We start from the raw sequence: 21,334 nt of genomic DNA, 5'->3' as shown, positions 1-21,334 counted from the left end.
TTTACCGCCTGCCCCCTGTTTCATCCTTGCCTTCGATGACCGAGGCCATTGTCTCCAGTGTTGTTAGATGGTACGGGAAAACTCGCGCATGCGCGGTGAAACCAGGAACGTATCTGCGTTCTACAGTCCGTAGCTTGTGGGGCAAGTTTTCTTTAGAGCGGTCTTAAACTTTTGTCCGCTACTGTATATATACAATTAGAATATATTTATATATTACATGCGGGGCAACCAAGGTGCCCGATTTCGTACTTCCGTGACGCTGGAATCGTCGCGCATGCGCGAGTTTTCCCGTACCATCTAACAACACTGATTATCTCGTGTACACTAGGATGGATCTTATTTTCGACTTTTGAATTCTTTTACGGCACCCCCAGGGTTGTCCCAAATAATTTTAAAAAATCTGTGCAAACGAATTAAACATTAAAATAATTCATTTAGTGCTCGTAAAATCGTTCGTCTTGAATATCATCTAAACTATTTACTTCATCGAAAAATATACAGGCTGCATCCTTTTTTATGTCTTATTACTTTTCTCCGTAAAACAAACGGTTTTCGAAAAAATTGAGAAAAACGTTGGACCGGAATCCAGAAATTTTTTCTGAAATTTGAAAATTGAACTTATTTTTTTTCAACTGCAGATTTTTCTGTAAGAGATTCTAGGATTAAATTAATTATTTCAATGTTTAATTCATTTGGGGCCATTGGTGACCACCCTGATGGTCACTCTTTGATCTTGATGTGTCTGTTCTGCTGTTACCGTCTTTCCTGCGGAAACTTTCCATTCGGTTATTTTTCAATGCCTACGTAATTTGTATTTATATGCAAATTAAATACCTTTCGTTTATCATAAGTGCCTCCATTAATTACACTAGCCCCGCTAATCGATACGAGAAATTGATAACGGCCAACACGTGCAGGCGTCTCCCGTGATGCACTCAGAATTTTTGATGGTTCGTTCTTCCGTAGGTCGTGAAAAAACCGGAAAGTCTACTGGACTGACGACAAAAGTCTTTTTCTATTTGTCGTCGAGGAATAGAGTACCGTCATTGCCGTTAATTAATCGGTTTGTAGTAGTTAATCGGTATTCATGGACTCGCGAAACTATCTTGTTTCTTCTTGGAAATTGTTTTAACATAATACGCAGTATATATCAAATGTTTACTCGCAAACTTATTTTCATTGTAATTATATTAGACTGCGGATCCTTATGGAAAATAAAAATTGTCTGCATCGATTGCAAAAAATAGAAACTAAATTCAATGTTATTTCTTCCTTTAATGATTTTAATAGAGGAGAAATTCCATATTGGCATCTTCAATTTTTAAAATTTTTCAACAATGTTGATCATCATGGTCTCAATTTTGCTATAAATGCATGAAGATCCGCAGTCTAGTAATTATTATGAAGCCAGCAAAATCCAGATGCACAACCATCTCGGTGGCAAACCTTTTTTCATTGAACTTTAACATTTCATCGACAGGTTGATTACCGACCATTGCAAATATATGATAATTATTATGTGCATACATCTCTTTCGAGATGTTCATAAATTTGAAGAATTCTGTAGCTTGTCATAACATTCATTCCATTATTCAAGATCGTGTTTAAACTATTTACGATTCGCAGATGGTTCCTGTACGCATCACGCCATTAACATTCGCTGGCAGTATAGCTGCAAGATTTAATCGCGGTAATGGTTCCAATTAAAAGAAATGAAGAAACTAATTACTATTGCGGAAATATTAACCAGTTCTCTTAGGTTGGCCACAAAGTCTTAACATTTTAATCCATTGATTATTTGCAAGAGTAAAACAAAATAAAGCCATTCGAAGAGATGGCAAAAAGTATTCTCATAGTGTCGGCAACGCTTATGTTTTATTAATTTCAGTTTAATGAAGTAGCAATTACGAAATGCGAAGAGACCTTCTGACCAATCTAATTTATGACCAGACTCCAGATTTTTTGCGATGAGTACATCAGATATGAAAAAATCGAGCTATTTAAAAAAATATATAACAGTTCAGTTATTATTAGTTCGCGGATTTTTTCTGCTAAATAATAATCGCCCGCATCGATAGCAGGAAATAGGAGCGGAATAGAGAAATGCATAAATTAGCATCCTAATTACAGCTCGAGTGAAACAATGAAATTTACCACGGACCAGGTACTTTGAATTCGCACCTATAATGGCGTCGTAAAGGTTTCATATAATTAACCTGCCGCGGTGCTCTCGTATTGGCATATTATATTAATCACACCTGCCTCTTGCAACTCTGATGCTACAGAGGTGCGACGTCACATCCGGCAGAAGTCGAGCAAGCAGGCAGAGCAGGCGGGCACGTGCATTTGCATAATATGAGACATGTTACTTGCAGAAACGCGCGGGTACTAAAGCGCGTAAGGAGGAGCGAAACGAGGGAAGACAGAGTGGAAGTCGCGAATAAAAAAAATAAGAAGGTTAATAAGTGCAAGGGGTACGTTCGTTGCGAAACCGTTCTGGCAGTCGGGAGCATGTTCTCGTTGCGTGAGCACAATTTTCAAATCCTCTGGACCATGCCACTTAACATCGAGACGGCTCAAATTAGATCAAGGCAGATTTATTTTATTCGCAAATTGGATCCGTACGAATTTCTATGGACTCATTTGTGGAACTTGGAATTTCACTTTCCAACAATATATTCTCTTATCTTTTTAATGACTGAGCTATATTTAACACTAAACCTACCGAGCACTAAAAGCGATTAAAATGTTTTACCTTGTAAAAATGACAAGGCTCTATTTATTTAGATATCGTACAACTTTAATTACATGATGTGCTTGGATAAAGAAATTGATCTGTAAGCAACTGAATGTAAGCAACTTCATAATTTCAATAATTGTGAAATGGAAAATATAAAACCGGTCATTTGACCGAGAGTTGTGGGTTTAGTGTGAGAAGAAGCTCAATAATTTTCTTTTAATAAAAATTTCCAGAAGAAATGGTTCAAAATGTTTTACCTTGTAAAAATGACAAGGCTCTATTTATTTAGATTTCGGGCAACTTTTATTACATGATGTGCTTGGATAAATAAATTGATCGAATCAATTTTCATGTAAGCAACTTCATAATTTCAATAACTGTGAAATGGAAAATATAAAACCGGTCATTTCACGAACAGTTGTGGGTTTAGTGTTAAAAGAAGCTCCATAATTTTCTTTTAATAAAAAGTTCCAGAAGAAATGGTTCAATTCCATTAATTCTAAAAATTTGTTGAATCAGGGTGGAAATCGCTGCCGCTTTTAAACAATTTATTGAAAAATTTCACGACTGCTGAATTTCAATTTTAAAGAGACTATTGCAAATGTCCGGTAATTAAAGTGTTGAAAAGAAAATGAAATTCTATGGGAGTGGGATAATCGTCAATTTATTAAGTTAACTGGGATTCTCTTTTAGACAAATTTAAGTTATCGCTTCAGTGGGGACGCAGCTTTAGGCTCGAATGACAGGCTCGTTCGCTCTGTTTCCACAACTTTTCGAAATTTGTCGAAGGTGGAAATCGACACGCGGCACCGCTCGGCCACGATGATTACGCGGAGTGAGTGGAGGGTGGGGACAGAGAGGGAAAAAGAGAAGCTTCGACGCACACCATCGTGTCACGTGGATCTAATTTGTATCAGCAGGTACACGTTTGGCATTGACACGTGTGGGAACAAGTGAACCGTGTCCGCGCTTTTAACGTCGCAGACATTTCCCGCCAAGTAAGCTGCCGCCACGACCTCGACTTGCCCGCTATCACTATCCAGCCGTGATAAGATGGCGAGCCTGCAAAATGCAGTTCTCCTTTCGTGGCAGAGATACCATCGCCACTCGAGAACTAGAACCGAGGACGCAAACGTGCCCGTGCCGCAATGCCTAGCCGCCCTGCTTCAATCCAAGGGGTTATTCTAGCGTGACAGGTGTCTTTTTTACTCTTTGGATTTTCTACAAAAACAGTTGTGTCATTTTGTAATAATTTATTCCCAATTATTCCTTATCCCCTTATTTTCCTGTACTGTGTACACTAGGGTGGCTTTTATTTACTCTTGTCAAGAAGGTTTGCCAAAATTTCCTTTACAGCACCCTCAGCATTGCTCCGAATAATCACAAAAATATCTGTGCAAAGTTTGAGCTCGATCGGATAACGGGGAAACGTGCCCCAATCGGATTAAACTCCGATACTTTCGAATATTTTGTAAACTATTTACCCCGTCGAAGAACATGTTAAACGAAGCCTGTATTTCTCAATTTTCATTTAAATAGCACTAGAAACATTCTGCACATGCTTCAACCAGTACTGCGTCTGTTATTTTTAAAGTGTTAACGGTTTGACGAAGCAATTTCAACACGTTCCGACGGATCGAAAAAAGTCCTACGGATCCGTGAGAATTTTTTCACAATTTAGAGCCACAGTGAGCACGTTAATTGATATTCTATTACGTCCAGTCGATCGGAAACGATCTGTGGACCGGTGTGATTACGTTTGAAGACGTGTCGTTACATCGTTACATAAAAAACTGACAGGCTGGGAAAGTGACATATACCAGGCAATCGTGCGAAACGAGGCGTGTAAAATTTCATTACCGGCTCCGTGAAAAGTGTATCGTACCGATCTGTCACTATCGATTGACAAGCGGTTGTCACTCAACCGGAAAAGATTCGTGAAGGTGAGACGGAAGATTGTGTTATCACGTATACAACACGTCTTAATGATCAAGAATTTTATCATACTTTCGCTTTATGTAACTTAACAATATCTTTCTAAAAAGCTTGCGTGGTATAATTATTTAACCCTTCGCATTCGGAGCTATTTTAACTTGACAATTAAATATTTCTTCCGTCCTAGAATAATTGCATGATTAGAAGAAGCATTCATGAAGAAATTCGTTGCATGAAACATAAAACAGTAAAAGAATAGAAAAATTTAAGAATACTGTAATGTTGTTTTCAGTGTGACAAAGTCATTATAAGGGATGAAATCAATTTTTATGTTATTCCTGAATCCCACAATCAATGCAGAACTTTTTTATTTTGTATTGTATTCTGCATTTATTTTTCATTTTATGGATAAGAGATTGGTGCTATTGAGAGAAGAATATGATCTACGATAGAATTTAAGAAAAAGTACACAATACACGAGCCCCTGCTTCAGAGGAAATCAAACACTGATCCTTTGATATAAGATGGTAAATGGATATCCCGATATATGTATACAGTGAGTCGCGAGGAATCGAATACCTCTACGGTATATCCTTACTGGTCTTGAAAATGCAGAGTATGCTCACAATGGCAACGCTAACGTGCATCAGGTGATTACACGACTGCAGAGCTCCATGCATTTGAAGCATTTAAAGCTCGTAAGAGAATCGTGAAGAAATTTTTGCAATTTCAGTCTCGTCAAATCGAACACTAAATCAAAGGATTATGATATAAAATCATATTATCATATTGTCAATATAAAGATGCGACTAACGTGTGTCTGACCAGTACAGGCAGTTTCTACTCACGAGAGAAAAATCTGAGTTATCAAAAACTTTTTGCTACAATTCTTTGAACTTGATTACAATCAGACAATTACATTATAGTTACGTATACGCGAGTATGAAACAGTAAGTTTACTATTCTGCAATGCTCGTATAAAACATTTTCTAAAAAGAGTTATAGCATGCCTGGTTTCACCATTATTGCTGCCATACTCTGAACAAGAAGTATAGAAAACAACCATCAGATCTAACGCGTCCGCCTCGTTTCTCTCGGATACCGATCACTATGAGCAGCTAGATAGAGACTTTCTCGTTGTTGCTTTGCCCTTACAGTCCGGTACTTCTCATTCACTTATCGTATCAAGAGGCGTATTACGATACGCTGCATATAAAAAATGTGGTCAAATCGCTACTGTCCTCGGTCATTTCGAGAAGACTGGTCTGGATAGACTCCTTGAAATAAGAATAATATAATCGTCATGATTTACCTACTGTTTATAACTTTCCTTGTGTAGAACTTTCTCTTGTATATGTATACAGTGACTCGGAAAAATATTTGCACCCTCTAAAAAAGTCGATAACTTTTTTAATATTGTACTATACGATTTGAACTTTTTTTAGTATTATGGCTAGAGCAATTAGTTTACTACAGGATGCGAAAATTTTTTTTCAAAAATACCAATTGATCGGAATTGTAGAAAAAATACTAAAAGTTGCATTTTACAACTTATTTATGTGGGCCTGTATTGAATATTTGAAAAGTACATTTTGTAGATCTGTGTCAATTATGTGAAAGTTTAATCAAAATTGGTTGATGCAGGAAAAAACGACAGCCATTGAAAGATGTAAAAATTCTTAGGTATACGCCGAAAATCGTAAAAATCTGAAATTTTTACCATCTTTAAACGTTTGTACCTCATTGCAACGTCGACCGATTTTGACGAAATTTTCAGAATATGTTTAATTCACACAGATCTACAAAACGTATTTGTTAAATTTTCAATATAGGCCCACATAAATAAGTTGTAAAATGCAACTTTTAGTATTTTTTCTACAATTCCGTTCAGTTGCTATTTTTGAAAAAAGTTTTTCCCTCATCCTGTAGTAAACTAATTGCTCTAGCTTCCCAAAAATAGTTCAAATCGTATAGTACAATATTAAAAAAGTTATCGTCTTTTTCAGAGCGTCCGAATATTTGTCCGAGTGACTGTAGTTGAATTAATTTTGTATGTACATCTGTTAAATTAATTTTTTGTATAAAATTAATATGCATTAACTTAATTTGGTGTATAAAATTAATGTGCGTTAACTTAATTTGTTGTATAAAATTAAGAAAACGTCTTAGCAAGTGCTCGCGACGATTGCTGTCGCTGTTATCTTAATTGTTTATGTCAATACTTCTATCACTACCTGCCGCCGCTATTATATTTATCGCTATGTTTTATCATTATTATTTGCAGGAATGTTAGCGCATTTCTGATTAACCGCGATCATATCGCGAGGAATTGACATTTTGATTATCGGTTGTTAATAATGATTTCCTCGACACTCTTGATATAAAGATTCACTGATTATTGTATTTCTGATTAAATGGCGACACGTGCACTACTCCTAACAAACATTCGAGTAATTCACTGCGAAAATATGTATATCGGATTACACATATTAATTCGCAAAAGAAGCTTGCGTGTATTTTGTTAGATTATCATGTCGAATGATAAAACACAGAAATACTGATCGCACATTAATTTCACTTGGTGCTAAGAAGAATTTTTATTAGACTTCATGGAAATGTAGTGATAGTTTTAAATTACTGATTTCAAGAGGTAGCGCCATCTTTTCTCTTTAAATTTGTTATCTTAGCTGTTACTGCTATCAAGTATCGCTAGATCACTGCTGGCATTTAGCAATTAAAATTCTGCTGAGCAATAGTATTACACTTTTATAATTCTTCCAAGCAATCCATTTAATAGACTGTCCAAGTCAATTGTAAGAAACGGAAGTTAAATAAAAATGCATTTCCTCTTTGAATCATTTGGATAAGTCGAGAATAATATAACAATATCGTACAAATTTTGTAATGTCTTATAATTTTGTATTTGACCAACGCAAAATCCATTTTCGACTTTTTAGACTTTTTAACTTTTCACATTAAATTCAATTAAAAAGGATCATTTCCGATATTTCGTGGATTTCACAGTGTGTGAATTCGCCACGCAAAAATAGTAAATCAAGTTCACGCAATTTTGCAAACCATTCCATGGACATTTTCGTGGTGAATTGCGAGAAAACAACAGTTCCGTTACATTCTTTACCTGCCATTTCACGATTGTCTTCATTTTGACGTAGAATGGATACGTCGGGCATGCACACCTCTATTTGTAATAATCATCAAGCATCGTTACCGATCTACACGGTATGCCACGAGCCAGATGTTGTCGACTATTTGTAAACACTGTCACAATAACTGTGTATCCAGTCGTCGACGGTGAAACCATCGACGAAACCACTCGTCGGAAATGTTTGATACATTGTAAGAACAGTAACGACTTTCAAACGTACCCATAATTCTTCCATTAATAAATTTTCCTGTACCTAAAAGACAATACTGAAACTTCGTATCATTGGTATGTGACAATAAGTGGTCGAGCAATGTTTTACGCGAGTTCAAACTTTTCATTATTTATGTATTTAAAAAAAATTTCTTTTCTTCCATTAAAAATTAATTTCTACTAACAAGGAGAGGTCACAGTGGTGGGGTCGTCAATTTTAACGAAACTTTTTCTGGTGAATAAATCATCTATTAGGTTGGAAAGAAAGTTCTTGCGGTTTTTATTATAAACTCAAAATAACAAACACCGTAAGAACTTTCTTTCCGACCTAATATAATATTCAGATACAGTCCGTAAAAATTAAGATATGATTAAAAGATCACGTATTTCAAGATATTTTCTGGATATCATGAAATTAAATGTTAATTATCTTTATAAATAATGAGTAGACTGCGGATCTTTATACAAAATAAAAATATTGTGCATCGATTGTGGGAACCAGTAGTTAAATAAAAATTAATTTCACCCCTTAATAGTCTTTTTACATAATTACGAATAAATGCATAAAGATCCGCAGTCAAATAATGAGTGTTATCAAAAACGCTCGGACATGGGTCTGCATATTTTTGCTCTAGATTCGCCAGAAAAAGTTTAATTAAATACAGCAGGTGCGAAGTTAATCGAAGAAAATATAAGAAAGACCCGAGAGGTGTGAGCATGTGATACGTGTTAAATAGAAAATGAAGTTGAATGAGCAGGGTACAATGATAGTAATGACAGAGGGTAAGCTAGAAAAAATCAAGATTAATCAGCCGTTTGAACGAAAGCTGCGAGCCAGTTTGAATTAATTTCTTTATAATCGTGCGCTCTCAAAGATAATAACGTTCACTTAGGCCGCACACTTGTTAGGCTACTCTCGTTCCCATGAACTTCTTAGGCGCGAATGTAATTCAGTTGGAACCTTCTCCCGGCTGGTGGTTCCACGTTGTGTACCACGCACTGCACGTGCCGTAGCGAAACCGACTGCAAATTGGCCTGGCGGTATAATTTGCATAGCCGCTGGTGCAGCGGCGCGCACACTGCACGCATATGCGACCGGTAATAATTAGCGATAATTGTCAGCGGTATTAAGCATCAATCGAACCAGCGGAAATTCGGGGTGCATTATCGATTGGGGGATGGGGCGAGAGAGAAAAAAAATACGGTGCAACGATCTTGAAAAAAAGTTAATGCCGCGAAATTAATGATTCCCCTTTTATAAGGACTCCTCGTATCTTCGCTGCATCAATCATTTTTTTCGGCTTCTGCAATTTAGTATTACACGAGCTCCGCGCACAATGTAACTAAGCCTCGCATGAATCGTGTTATTACTTTATTATGGCCGAGGGGGAGACTCGATACGAAGATTAAAGAATAAATGAATGATCAATACTTTTTATGCACGCAAAACATGTCTAAAAATGTGATATTTAATACGTTGTCTGAGTATTATCGTCATAGCAGTATGTGTGACTAATGTTTATACAGTTACGTTAATAAAATTTATTAAAAATTCTAATGAACAACTTTCTGCTCTCTTACGTATGTTTAATGACAGATTAGTAATGATATACCCGGTTTAAAAATAGATGTATTTCTAATTCTATGAAGAAATGAATACATTTACTAAGCAGTCGACAGATAAGAAATGGTATGCTGTCAAATTAGTCAAATTAATGCTAATCAGCATATGCTCCGAAGTTTAATGACCTTTACAAACTATGTCATTCTTAGTTCTAACATTCTACATGAATATAATAAGACGTGCATATTGATGCTTCAAAGAAACACAATTTTTGTATATGCAGTCTTATTCTTGAAATCTTATTCTCGCAGAGGTATGCGACTCCTTATCGGAAAACGAGAATCAAAACTGTAGCGGATATATCCACAGGGGTTGTAACACCGGAAATCGACTGTACAGAGCGAATAAGAACAATAAACCCAGTTCTGAAGTCGTTCATATACATCGCATTTTTCCCTGAACGCAGGTACCGTCGACATAATGTACCATGCGTAAACGCGTCGATAACTCGCCTTATCGTTGCACACCTTTCTTTAAGGGGAGTCCACACCTAAACATCAACTACAATACTATCAGTGTTCGAACGACCACGATTTAAAATAGGGAAGAGATTAAAAGAATTCAGGAACAGCAATATATTATTTTGAACTTGCTAAAAGTATCAGAAAGAACTTTTTACTTGGCTTCTCTGTTTCTTAGAATCGATGTACGAAAGTTTTATTTTGTAAAGCGAACATAATATAAAATTCCAAGGATGTAGACTCGTAGGAGAAGTCCACACTAAACCATGACCTGCAATACGAACAGTGTTCAAACGAGTACGAATTTAAAAAATAGATTAATTTGAACATTACATTATTTTGAACTTGCTAAAGTTATTGGAAAGAGCTTCTGTTTCTCAGAATTAATGTGGAAGTTTTTATTTTGAAGATCCACGGAGTCTATTTATCACGAAAGCGAACGGAATATAGAATTCCAAGGATGTAGGCTTGCAGACGACGGTTCAGGAATGATTACGGAAGCGAAGGAAAGGAGGAAAATCCCGTTGACACGAGCGTCCCAGTCGACAGATCCTGCATTGGCGCAAAACGCACAGAAACTGCGATAAGCAAAACATTTAATGCCGGTTACTTGAATCTCCCGGAATTCGATGACTCTATGAGAACGATGTAAGCTGAAGCTTTGTCGCAGATATGTACACCTACAGGGAAATACCGTTTCGAACACTGTCAAGGTCTGGATTGTTGTACATATTGCTATAGTTTCAGCACACATTTTCCATCGCAATCAACATACAAAATTAGTCAATTCCTGTTTTAACGCTGGGTACATCGCGACGAAACTTCAACCATTTCAGACTCTATCGAAACACTGTTATCCATTATTTGCGAGACGTTAAAACCGTTATCAATCCCAAGGCTACATACCTTCAAGAGGATCGTTAATGAGAACAATTCGCGGCTCGACTCGCTGTACAGGCTTCGCGAATTTTAGATACTCACGATAACGCGATTATCGTGCATATGAATTTTTTTCCACGTTGTAAGAGCGAACGATGCGCTGCTATGACGACCTAATACATTTCCTCGCGGCTGGTTACTTCCTTTATTTTCTCGCTGGCATCCGGTCGACGCGCTCGCGATTTCCGGAAGCGAGTAAGGCGAGAGGCGAGCAAACTTCATTCTGAAGGGGCCTTGGATCCGCGCCGAGCCGCGCCGCTTACAAATCGCGAGGATCACGTGCACATCGCGCACACGTGACTCAAGAATTTCGAGGAACGCAATTCTATAGTCGTGTCGCGAAAACCCTCCGCTTAGGACAACGCCATCGGATTCTTCAATTAACCCTCTGCCAAAAGCTGGATCCATTCTGCTTCAAGATCAGCTTTGATCTTATAGGACCTAAATAACCAATATTTAGCTGGAACCTTAGCAACCCTGGGTCAAAGTAGGCCGAAGCCCCGTCATCCAAAGGTTAACTAATCTTTTGTCTGAACGTCCCCAAGCTGACCTAATACAAATAGTTAATCATCGGAACTGAACTGAGAAATTAAATGGAATGGATGAAACATCTGCAACTTTGGATTAAGGTGCACTCCAGTGCCATCATTTTTCCTGTGCGTGTCCAAATTGATTTAACACTAACCCTACCAGGCTTTAATAACAAGAGTAAATTTATTTGATTCAGGTTGTATACAGGGTAGGGCAATAACTATGTCCACCATGAATACATCCGTTATTTGTAATAATATGGAAAAATGTTATGAACAAAATTTGCACGGTACAGCGGCGGGCATATTGTGACATAAACATTTTCTGCGTGGGTGGAGACATAGAGGACATTTCAAGGTCACTTTGATTTTTTTTTAGTGGAAACACCTACTAAACAATTTTCTTTTTTCTTTGAATAATATCTCGTTAAGTATTACTACATATGAAGGTCAACACTTTTATACTCAGAATTTGATACTCTATCGATCTATGATATAAAAAAATAGGACATTCCATTTTAAAACATGAAGGTGACCTTCATATCTCTAAAAAAAATTACATAGAAACAAAAATTTTTACCATTCAACTTTGTCCTTTAGACATTTGACGTATATTTAAAAACTACAAAGATATTTAAGACGGCAACGTTAGGTGACTCACCCCGTATGTATTTAGTTAATCATTTGCCGCGAAAACATCTTCATAATTTCGATAATTGTGGAATACAAAATCTGGAAGTGGAGGTAGGTTTACTGATAAATCAATTCGGAGACATACAGGAAATATTTGCAGGATTTGCAGGACAACGTTGCAGGTGTTCCAGCTCCAACTCTGGGCGAAGATGGTCCCAAGTCCCATCATCCACGAGTTCGAAATTTTGTTTCGAGTAATCGTTGCGTCCTAAATAGAAGACGGATCCTATGCAAAGACTGAAATCCTGAAATCAGGGGAGCGGTCGCGTGATGTAAAGCACTTACTGATAGAGCTCTTGCACTTACGTGTTGGACGCAATCCGTTGCTCGTTGTACCTCCGATGAAAGTCAAGCAGTTCCTGCACCAGACCGGTCTCCACCATGGCATCGACCCTGCTATCCAGCCGCTCCTCGAGGACTGTCTGCAAGAATTTCGGAGAAAGGAGGCTCGAATTAATTAACCGCTCTGTATCGACGATATCGCCTTTCCAGAAACGCTCCCCTGTCGACCGCTTTCGACATATCCTTGACCGTCTTTTAGTCGTTTACTTATCGTTTCGTTTCGCTATTCCTTTTCTCGCCCTGTCATTCGTTCAATAATTTTCTTTTTGTTTCTGATTATCTCCACCTATTACCAGTTATACGCTTATCTTGCTAAACGCTGCAAATGAACTCGCATGAAGCTTCTAGCAATGCGGATCTTTATACAAATTAAAAATTGTCTGCGTCGATTGCAAACGATAGAAACCAAATAGAATGTTCTTTCATCGCTTAATAATTTTAACAGATGAGAAATCATATATTGACATCTCCAATTTTCTAAATTTTCCTACAATTTCGAATTTCATCTACTCGATTTTGTTCTTTCATCACTTAATAATTTTAACAGATGAGAAATCATACATATATTGATATCTTCAATTTTCTTCCTACAATTTCGTATTTCATCTACTCGATTTTACTAAATGCTTCAAAGGTCCGCAGTCTATTCGTCACGTACATTCGCTATATGGTTCCAAAGTTAGTGCAGCGACTAGTGACACAACCCGGAAGATTTCTACGACATTCCAAACTGATTGTGTAAGTGAACGTGCCACGCAAAAGTGGTTCAAAAAATTCTGAGGATGAGAGACTCGAAGATGAGCCGCGAGAAGGGCGTATCATTAACGATGATGATTTGCGAGACGCTGTTGGCTGAGAACCAAGAACAACGTACAAACTGCAAGATGTTATTATACTACTTAATACAATTTCATCAATTGTTTAAAAGATATATTAAAAAATCATCAATTAACTACGACATTGTCATCTATATACAATAACGCAAGAAACACAAAACATCAAGCTACTTCAAAATATTCTACACCAAATTGCCATTCACCTTTCTTATTGATTTTGAACCCAGCGTCGTTTGTTTACGTCTATGAGAGTTTATTTTTTGAAGAAAAAGAATATTTTTACAGGAGAACGGTTTTCTCATTGAGCCAGAAATATTTTTTTAGATTATTATGCTCTCGCTGTTCAATTTAAAATATATGCAACTTGGTTATTAAAATGAGTTCCGCGAATACGCTGATTAATAATCTTCCGTGATCGCTCCATTGGAAGCAACGTCATTTTATGCTCGCCATCGCGTTTTCATCTCGACGTGCTGATAGAAATTCATGAATAGATTAAAATGCAGCTCACTGAGTACACGATAATGCGGATAATCATTGAATATTAAAAGGATTATTTATAAACTTCATTTATACCGAACGCTACCGTACGGAAAATCCATTAAAACGTTTTAAAAATTTCTCTATTCTCTATTTAGGGATAACATTCATCGCTAAAAACGAATCAAGAAAAATGAGATACAGTTGGTTCGTGTGCCGATGTCTCTCTTCAAAGAGAACATCGCAAACTTGAATCAACAAGTGAAACTAAGGTTTCTCTTCGACCTCTACTTTCAGTTTGTAATTTGTTTTGTGTTATTTGTTTGATATCACGTGTATGTGTCTCTGACACGTTTCAGTATTAAACCGATACGTTAGAAAGTGGGGACACGTGTCGTACATATATAGAGGGATATCCTTTACTGGAAAGAAGTTTGGTTTTTAATGTGAAATTAAAAATGCAGACAGTGAAGATTCGAATTCGGAAAATCTCGTGGAAATCCACCGTGGATTTCACAATTGTATTTAGTTATTACTATTAGGAAAAAGTGTTAGGTATTCCTTGCATAAAAGTGAAACACTTTCGAGCAATAGTGTGAGTAAAAAGAAAGTAATTATTGTGAGACATTGATGTTGGAACACTGAACAAATATGGCTGTTGCTTTCACGTGCAGACAGAGTTGAGCAAAAATTTTATGTAAATAATTTTCCAAGGCAGTTTTAAACCCACTTTATTCGACATTTTTATTTGAATAAAATTTTTGCCCAACTCTGCGTGCAGATCACCGAAGGACACATTGCGGTTCGAGATAATCCGTCCCGTTAAAAGGGGCTCGAGATATCAATGAACTATGCGAGTTACGTAAGAGTTCGAAGGCTAGCCGGCACCATTGGATGAAAAAATTAGAAAAGAACGATACCGTCGACATCGGTGGCCTCTAAGAAGTTTTGAAATTAATCCTCTTCTCTGTTTTTGGTCCTCTATCTTTTTTTCTCTTACCTCGGTTTCTCTTCCGCCCCTTTGGTGCAAACTCGCTAATAGCTAGAACGCGTTAGGAGAGTTCCGTGTCCTCGAAATCGTCGACGTGCAAAATCCGACCGGTCAGGTATCTATCGGAGGCGATAAACCGCTTCGACGTGACTCGGTTCTCGAGTACGCGTTAGAAACAAACAAAAAAGGGTGTCATTCATTGGAATATTTGCCAGAGCACACGGTGTTAACAGCGTCACACATCTGGGACACCGGTAGAATTAATCGAATCGATTCTGTACGATTTGACAACAGCTGTTTTCTTTCCGCATGGATCCCTGGCGCGTCACTTTCAAAAATCGTCTTCGAACTTCGAGATGTCAGGACACACGGTTAAAATTATTCGAACAGAATTCTTCGGCAGACACATATTTTGAGACATACATATGTATCAGGAAAATGCAAACTTAAACTGTCAATGTTAACCCTTAACACTCGAGCGGCGACTCTGAGGCGCCACTAAAAATTACTGTACCATTATTCAAAATATTGTTTACATTATTAATCAATTACACTCCACCCACAAGAAAACAATTAATACTACGTAATGTAGCCCGTCGTACCAAACAACTTTTGTAGGAACACTTTTTTGATAACGACAACGTCTTCCGAGATATCCTGCTGATCTCATTTCAGCAGGACATCCTGTATAAGAACATTGAGCATGCCTAATGAAATTGGCTAATGCAATAGGTATGAAAATGATACTGATAGAGAATGACTGATAGAAAAATAGTGATGTCAACACCACGGTGAATTTATACAGGTGTGCCGACTTCCCTCAGAAAACTGTGATAGATGGGTAGTAATTCTCTGGCCGCCGCCAGACGGCGCATGGTCGTAGGTACCGTACGTGTGCGAATGAGATTTGGTGTATTCAGGCACGCTGCTGAATACACACAAACTCATTCCGCACACGTACGGTACCTACGATTCATGCGCCGTCTGGCGGCGGCCAGAGAATTACTACCCATCTATCACAAAACGTGAACGTTACAGAGATGCCAAGTCGGCACACCTGTATAATGCACCGTGGTCAACACCGTTAGATTGACCTAACCTCGCGGCGAACTTACATATGGCGAACAGAATCTCGATATTCATATACCGCATAAACAAAAATCGCACGAAAAAAATCGCACCAGAAAATCGCATAAAAAAAGACCGCACAAAAACAGGTTTGACTGTACTAATCCATAAAATCCTATATTCATAAAATTTCAAAAATCGCGGGGAACGGAAATATTCTAAGTCGGAAGAAACGTTTAATTTTCGAGTTAAAATATTTCCGAGTGCAAAGGGCTAAAATGTGAGTTCGCATAAAGCTTCGCAGCACATTGCCGCATAGCAATTTTATTCAAATAAAAGTTTTTGCCCAACTCTGCCTCATAGTGATTGCCAGCGTTGACCTCGAAACACGTCGAATATTTGACTAGTAACAGGTGACACTGATTTCCCTTTATTAAACAGACAGAAGTTTGAAGGGAAGGATCTCGAGTCGATTAGGAATTCCGATATAAAATAAGCAAATGGAACACGCGCAAACGTTAGAAGATAACGAGACAGAGGTTTTCACAGTGTGGTTACACAAAACGTGGAAAGTGTGTACACACAAGTTAGCATCGACATGTCGAAGGTAAACACCGGTTTAGACATATTCCTCTCCTTTCTTTAGACGTGTTCCTCTCCTCCTTTTGTTTTTAATGGAAGACCACCGACGTCGTGTTACGTCGACATTAATAATTCGCGGCGCGTTCCATTGAAACTGCTCGATAATCAGATAAACTTGAATGTCAAGTCGAGGTAACTATTAATATTCCGATAGTTAATGATACCGTTTGATTGATTTCGTTCCTTTAGGCAGTTTTCATAAACTGACGCCAGAGAACGGAACAATGTCCACTGACATGTATTTAGGAAGCTACAGTGGCTCTGAAATATTACAGGCTTGAAATTCAGCTTGTACATACACTTTTTCACGATGTGGCGAAACGTCATAGAACATCTTTGAAAACATGTTTTCGTAGCATGAGCTCCAAAGAAGATTAGTTTGGTTAAACTTTCACTGAGGGGACCAAAAATATTCAACTTTTCTGAATGTAATATTATACAGTTCGACGAAACAATGATAAAACTGTAAATTTTAGTGCGAGGAATCCAATATGTCAGCGTTCTAACATGTCGAACTTTACAGAATCTTGGATTCCTCGCATTGGAATTTAAAGATTTATCATTATCATAGTATTATATTCAGAAAAGTTGCAAATTCTTGGTCCCCTGAGAGTGAAAGTTCAGAAGATGAACTGGAATATTAAATAAATTCGGCTGATTTCGTTGATAAAAATCATTGGGATAATTGTCGGTGGTAGAAGGCCGATACCTGTGTCACGCGGGGGTCTGATATTTCCCTTTGTGTGGCGACTGGTTCGTTCGAAGTCTGGTGGGCAACGCCGCAAGATCAAAGGGGGCCTGGAACGGTCGATCCCGAGGCGATGCTAAGCCGTTAGGCTAAGTCCCCAATTAACTCGCTGACACGAGAATTCGTAGAAAAAACGAGTCCTGGCCGAGATGATCTGGCGTCGGCGTTCGCACGCAAAACAACTCCTTCTCGGAGAGGAGTAGAGGCTGGCTCTCTCTCCGGTAAACCATTTCTCACGCTCGTTCCTCTCCGCATGTATAAAACGCGACCTCCGCAACTCGTTTCGGTCGCGTTCGCTTTAAATCGTATTTAAATGCCGACGGGGGCTCGCGGGTTTCTCTACACGTGCGGGCCCGAGACGAGCCGAGAACCTCGTCGCCGTTTCATTCATGGGCACCGGCCACCGTCAATGACGCAAGATCCACCGAAGTCTGTATTTGATGACCACACGGTACATAACGCTCGACGTGCCACAACTACATTTCACTTATCATGTATAACCTAACCCACGTGTCCCCCGGACGGGGGGGACACGTCGAAGAAGGGGGGCGTGATACGTGGCGGAGGGAGGAGGCAACTGTAGGAGAGAGAGAAGGAAGGGAACAAGAAAGGAACAGAGACACGTGAATCTCGTTCATGGTTTCATTGTCAGAAGTCTTACGGGCAGGCATGATTTTTTCTGATGTTGACCGTGAACATCAGGAAAAAGTGTCGGGCTGAGATTTTGATGAGATAGGTAGCGGAATAGATTTACCTACGACTTTATTTGAAATGCAATTTGCACCGCGCAAAACATGTTGCGCATAAAAATGGGTAGATCATAAAATTCGACGGAATTTAGTACAATTTCTATTTAGTTCAGATCTGTAAATGTGCTACTATGTATGTACCACTGGAAATAATATTCACTTTTATTCCACTTTCTTAAAATTGCATAAACATCCGCAGTCTAGTAATAAAAAATGGAAGCAGTGCCATCTCGACACGAAAAAACGAAATTACTGTTAAGATGCAGACGTTCTTTAAAGGAGAATAACTTTCCGAAGATTTTGATGGCCGCTGTATAAATTATTTATTTCGAACGGACAGGATTTATCATCGGACGAATCTAACAAGAAGGCGAGTAAAACGTGGCTGGATATTGTCGAGCAATTAGAGAGAATTAAATAATGATGAGCACTATTACAAGACTTAAAATTCAGCGATGATCACGTAGTCCACACGCGATGGACAGGAAGTGAGAAAAAGAGAGGCAGCAACGCTGTTACGGTATCGCGAAATTTGTAGGTGTCCGAAAGGGTTTGACAGTGATGCGAGTACGTCTGGCCAGTTTAATAGTAAGTAGCGACAGGTTTGATCCTGCTTCTGATTAACCCTTTAGCCACGTCAGAGTAATTGCCCCTTTGTGGTGAACGACTTTATTTCGGTTAAATGAGGACGTTCAACCTGTTTGGAAAGTCCGAGTAAGTCTCATTGAATACTAAATACGTTTAATAAGTCTAGAAAGTTGTTTCACACAATTGTTTTCGAAAACGTTTATTTTGCACAACGATCCACAGTGCTCGGAAGAGTGTATCGAACCCACGTTTCCAAAAGGGACTCGAATTCCATCGAGCCCAGTATCTTCTCCACGTGATTGTAGAACGCCAATAAATTTGATTCCGTATCTTATTTACTAGCGCCGCATGTAACGCTGTTCCAAATAGTTTCAACGAAACTGGGATCCGTCAGAGCAGTTTATCGCCACGAAACGTTCTGCTCTTTCGTCACTGACATTGCGGGCTTGAAAATAATCGTGGCTGAAAAGATCAAGAGATCGGAGATCGAGAGAGACAGACAGAGATTCGGCAACCCCTGTTCCACAGGCCCCTTCCGGCATCGATAATTAACGCGATCGTCCGAATATATTACCGTCACGGTAGAAATAAAAACTGCTAACATAGGTACCGCGTTGGCGGCCCTGTGTCAGTCAATTATAGCGCTCCGGTCAAAAACGTGGTCCCGGTAGCTGATCCCAGAATAGTCGAACGGTGAAACGCGACCGGAAGCTGCCCGGTCCCACAATGTAGCACGTGATAAACGAACTGGAAGAATCGACGGTACACTCAAGGGCTCCGTCGACGTCGACAACGATGGACGGCGATGAATTCTTGTCGTTCTTGTCGTTGACTCGGCTAACGCGCCGCGAAGGAACGCGGCTTTACGTAACAGAAGCGACGATTCCTCCGGTTTCATCGTGGCCAACAGAAAGCGAAGGAACAGAGGCTAGAAACTAGAAAGCCTCGGCCGCCTCGTTACCTCGCAAATCGTGCCAAGGTCTCTCCAGACGAAACAAAAGTAGTAGACGAGGTGGAAGGTGACCGCGTGCGAATTTTCACGACCCTGTCCGGGAAGCGGTTTACTTCAGCCTGTCTTGCACTGTCGTAAATCCACCGGCGATTATTGCCAATGCTAGCGCCATTCACTGCGAATCTAACTTTCCTTGCGACTTCTAGATTTGAAGGTCCAAATATCTGTTACTGGCAGAAAATGAAAAATTACTCGCATAGAAAAACAGGATGTAATACGACATTCCAATAATGGAAGTTTAAATTACAGCTATCTAGCTACTCAAGATGTATCCGAACATTTGTACAATAGTGTTCGTCAATCCAATTCGTAAATCCACCGACGACTATTGCCAATGCTAGCGCCATTCACTGCGAATCTAACTTTCCTTGCGACTTCTAGATTTGAAGGTCCAAATATCTATTATTAGCAGAAATTTCTATGAAAAATTACAACACATTATTCACAGAGAAAAACAGAATGTAATACGGCATTCCAATGATGGAAGTTTGAATTACAGCTATTTAGCTACTCAAGGTGTATCCAAACATTTGTACAATAGCGTTCGTCAAGGTTACGATCGAAACGTAACTGAACGTAACGTAACCTGATGATGAAACATAGCTGCCAATATTAATTAACATATTAACACACACACATACCGCTTTCTTCTCGCACAAGCCATAGGGACACGTAATGTCACGAAGATGCTGCCAAAAGACAAAGCAGGATGTTTGCGTATCAACATAGTGGGCGTTCCTCTAATCTGCATTTTCCTGTGTGTCACGCATTGTTGATTTAGGATTCAGTAGCGTATTAGTGATCCTCAGACGAGCTACACAATGTAACGGTGCATGGGGATCATAATGCCACATTAGATGCGCATGTCAATTCACAATGTTGCAGCTCATGAATCTATAGTACGTCGAGCTTTCCTGTTTGATTATTTCTAATAAATTATACGTATTAAGATTGTAACTGGTTTTGCAAATTTGCAATTTTACAGTCTTAGAAAGTCATAGAAAATATACGTGTATTATTAAGTGGCTGCATAATTATTTGTGATAATAATTTTAGTGGATTAAGAGTAATTTGAAAACGTATCGGACTTTGCTGTATTTTATTTACTATTTTTCCATTTGAAATTTTTATAGTTGAAGATTAAGGGAAGAAATAACAGTCGATTCAGTTTCTATTTTTGGCAAACGACGCAGACAATTTTTATTTTGCAAAAAGATCCGCAGTCTACTAATCACATTTAGTAGCTGATAAAATTTAACTAGTTGTAAATTACAATGCTGGTACATATTCATACATTCTTTGGCAGTGCGATTTATACGATACGCAAACATTATTACTGCTGAATAACCTTTTTACCACGCTTATATTAGCTTGCCGAGTTGCTGTTGTATGCGTCAAATCTTGTAATTGAATTTTAAACCACTTCCCGATGAGTTAGAGACTTAAAACTTTAAACATAGCTCAGAACAGGATGACAATGCAATATTAAAAAACAAATTTAAAAAACTGTCAGTCTAGAAGAAAAAAAATCTTTTATAGTAACCGTCACACCTCACCGCGCGACGCTCGGTACAAGTACG

At 38.5% G+C, this 21,334-nt stretch overlaps 1 protein-coding gene and 1 long non-coding RNA gene across 2 annotated transcripts in view; one reads left to right on the top strand and one right to left on the bottom strand.

Annotated features, from left to right (window-relative positions):
- The window catches only part of LOC143214593 (tRNA dimethylallyltransferase), a 96,684-nt gene that overhangs the window by 2,607 nt on the left and 72,743 nt on the right, over positions 1-21,334 (bottom strand). The window contains exon 5 of the mRNA XM_076435825.1: positions 12,605-12,720. Within this exon, the coding sequence (XP_076291940.1) occupies positions 12,605-12,720 (116 nt within the window). The remainder of the gene's footprint in view (positions 1-12,604; positions 12,721-21,334) is intronic.
- LOC143214595 (uncharacterized) overlaps positions 14,401-21,334 on the top strand; it is a 37,486-nt gene continuing 30,552 nt past the window's right edge. The window contains exon 1 of the long non-coding RNA XR_013010174.1: positions 14,401-14,551. This is a non-coding gene — a long non-coding RNA (uncharacterized LOC143214595). The remainder of the gene's footprint in view (positions 14,552-21,334) is intronic.

Source organism: Lasioglossum baleicum, chromosome 12 (genome assembly GCF_051020765.1).
Source record: "Lasioglossum baleicum chromosome 12, iyLasBale1, whole genome shotgun sequence".
NCBI lineage: Eukaryota > Metazoa > Arthropoda > Insecta > Hymenoptera > Halictidae > Lasioglossum > Lasioglossum baleicum.
The sequence above is the reverse complement of the archived record's forward strand: the minus strand, read 5'-3'. Positions and strand labels throughout refer to the sequence as shown.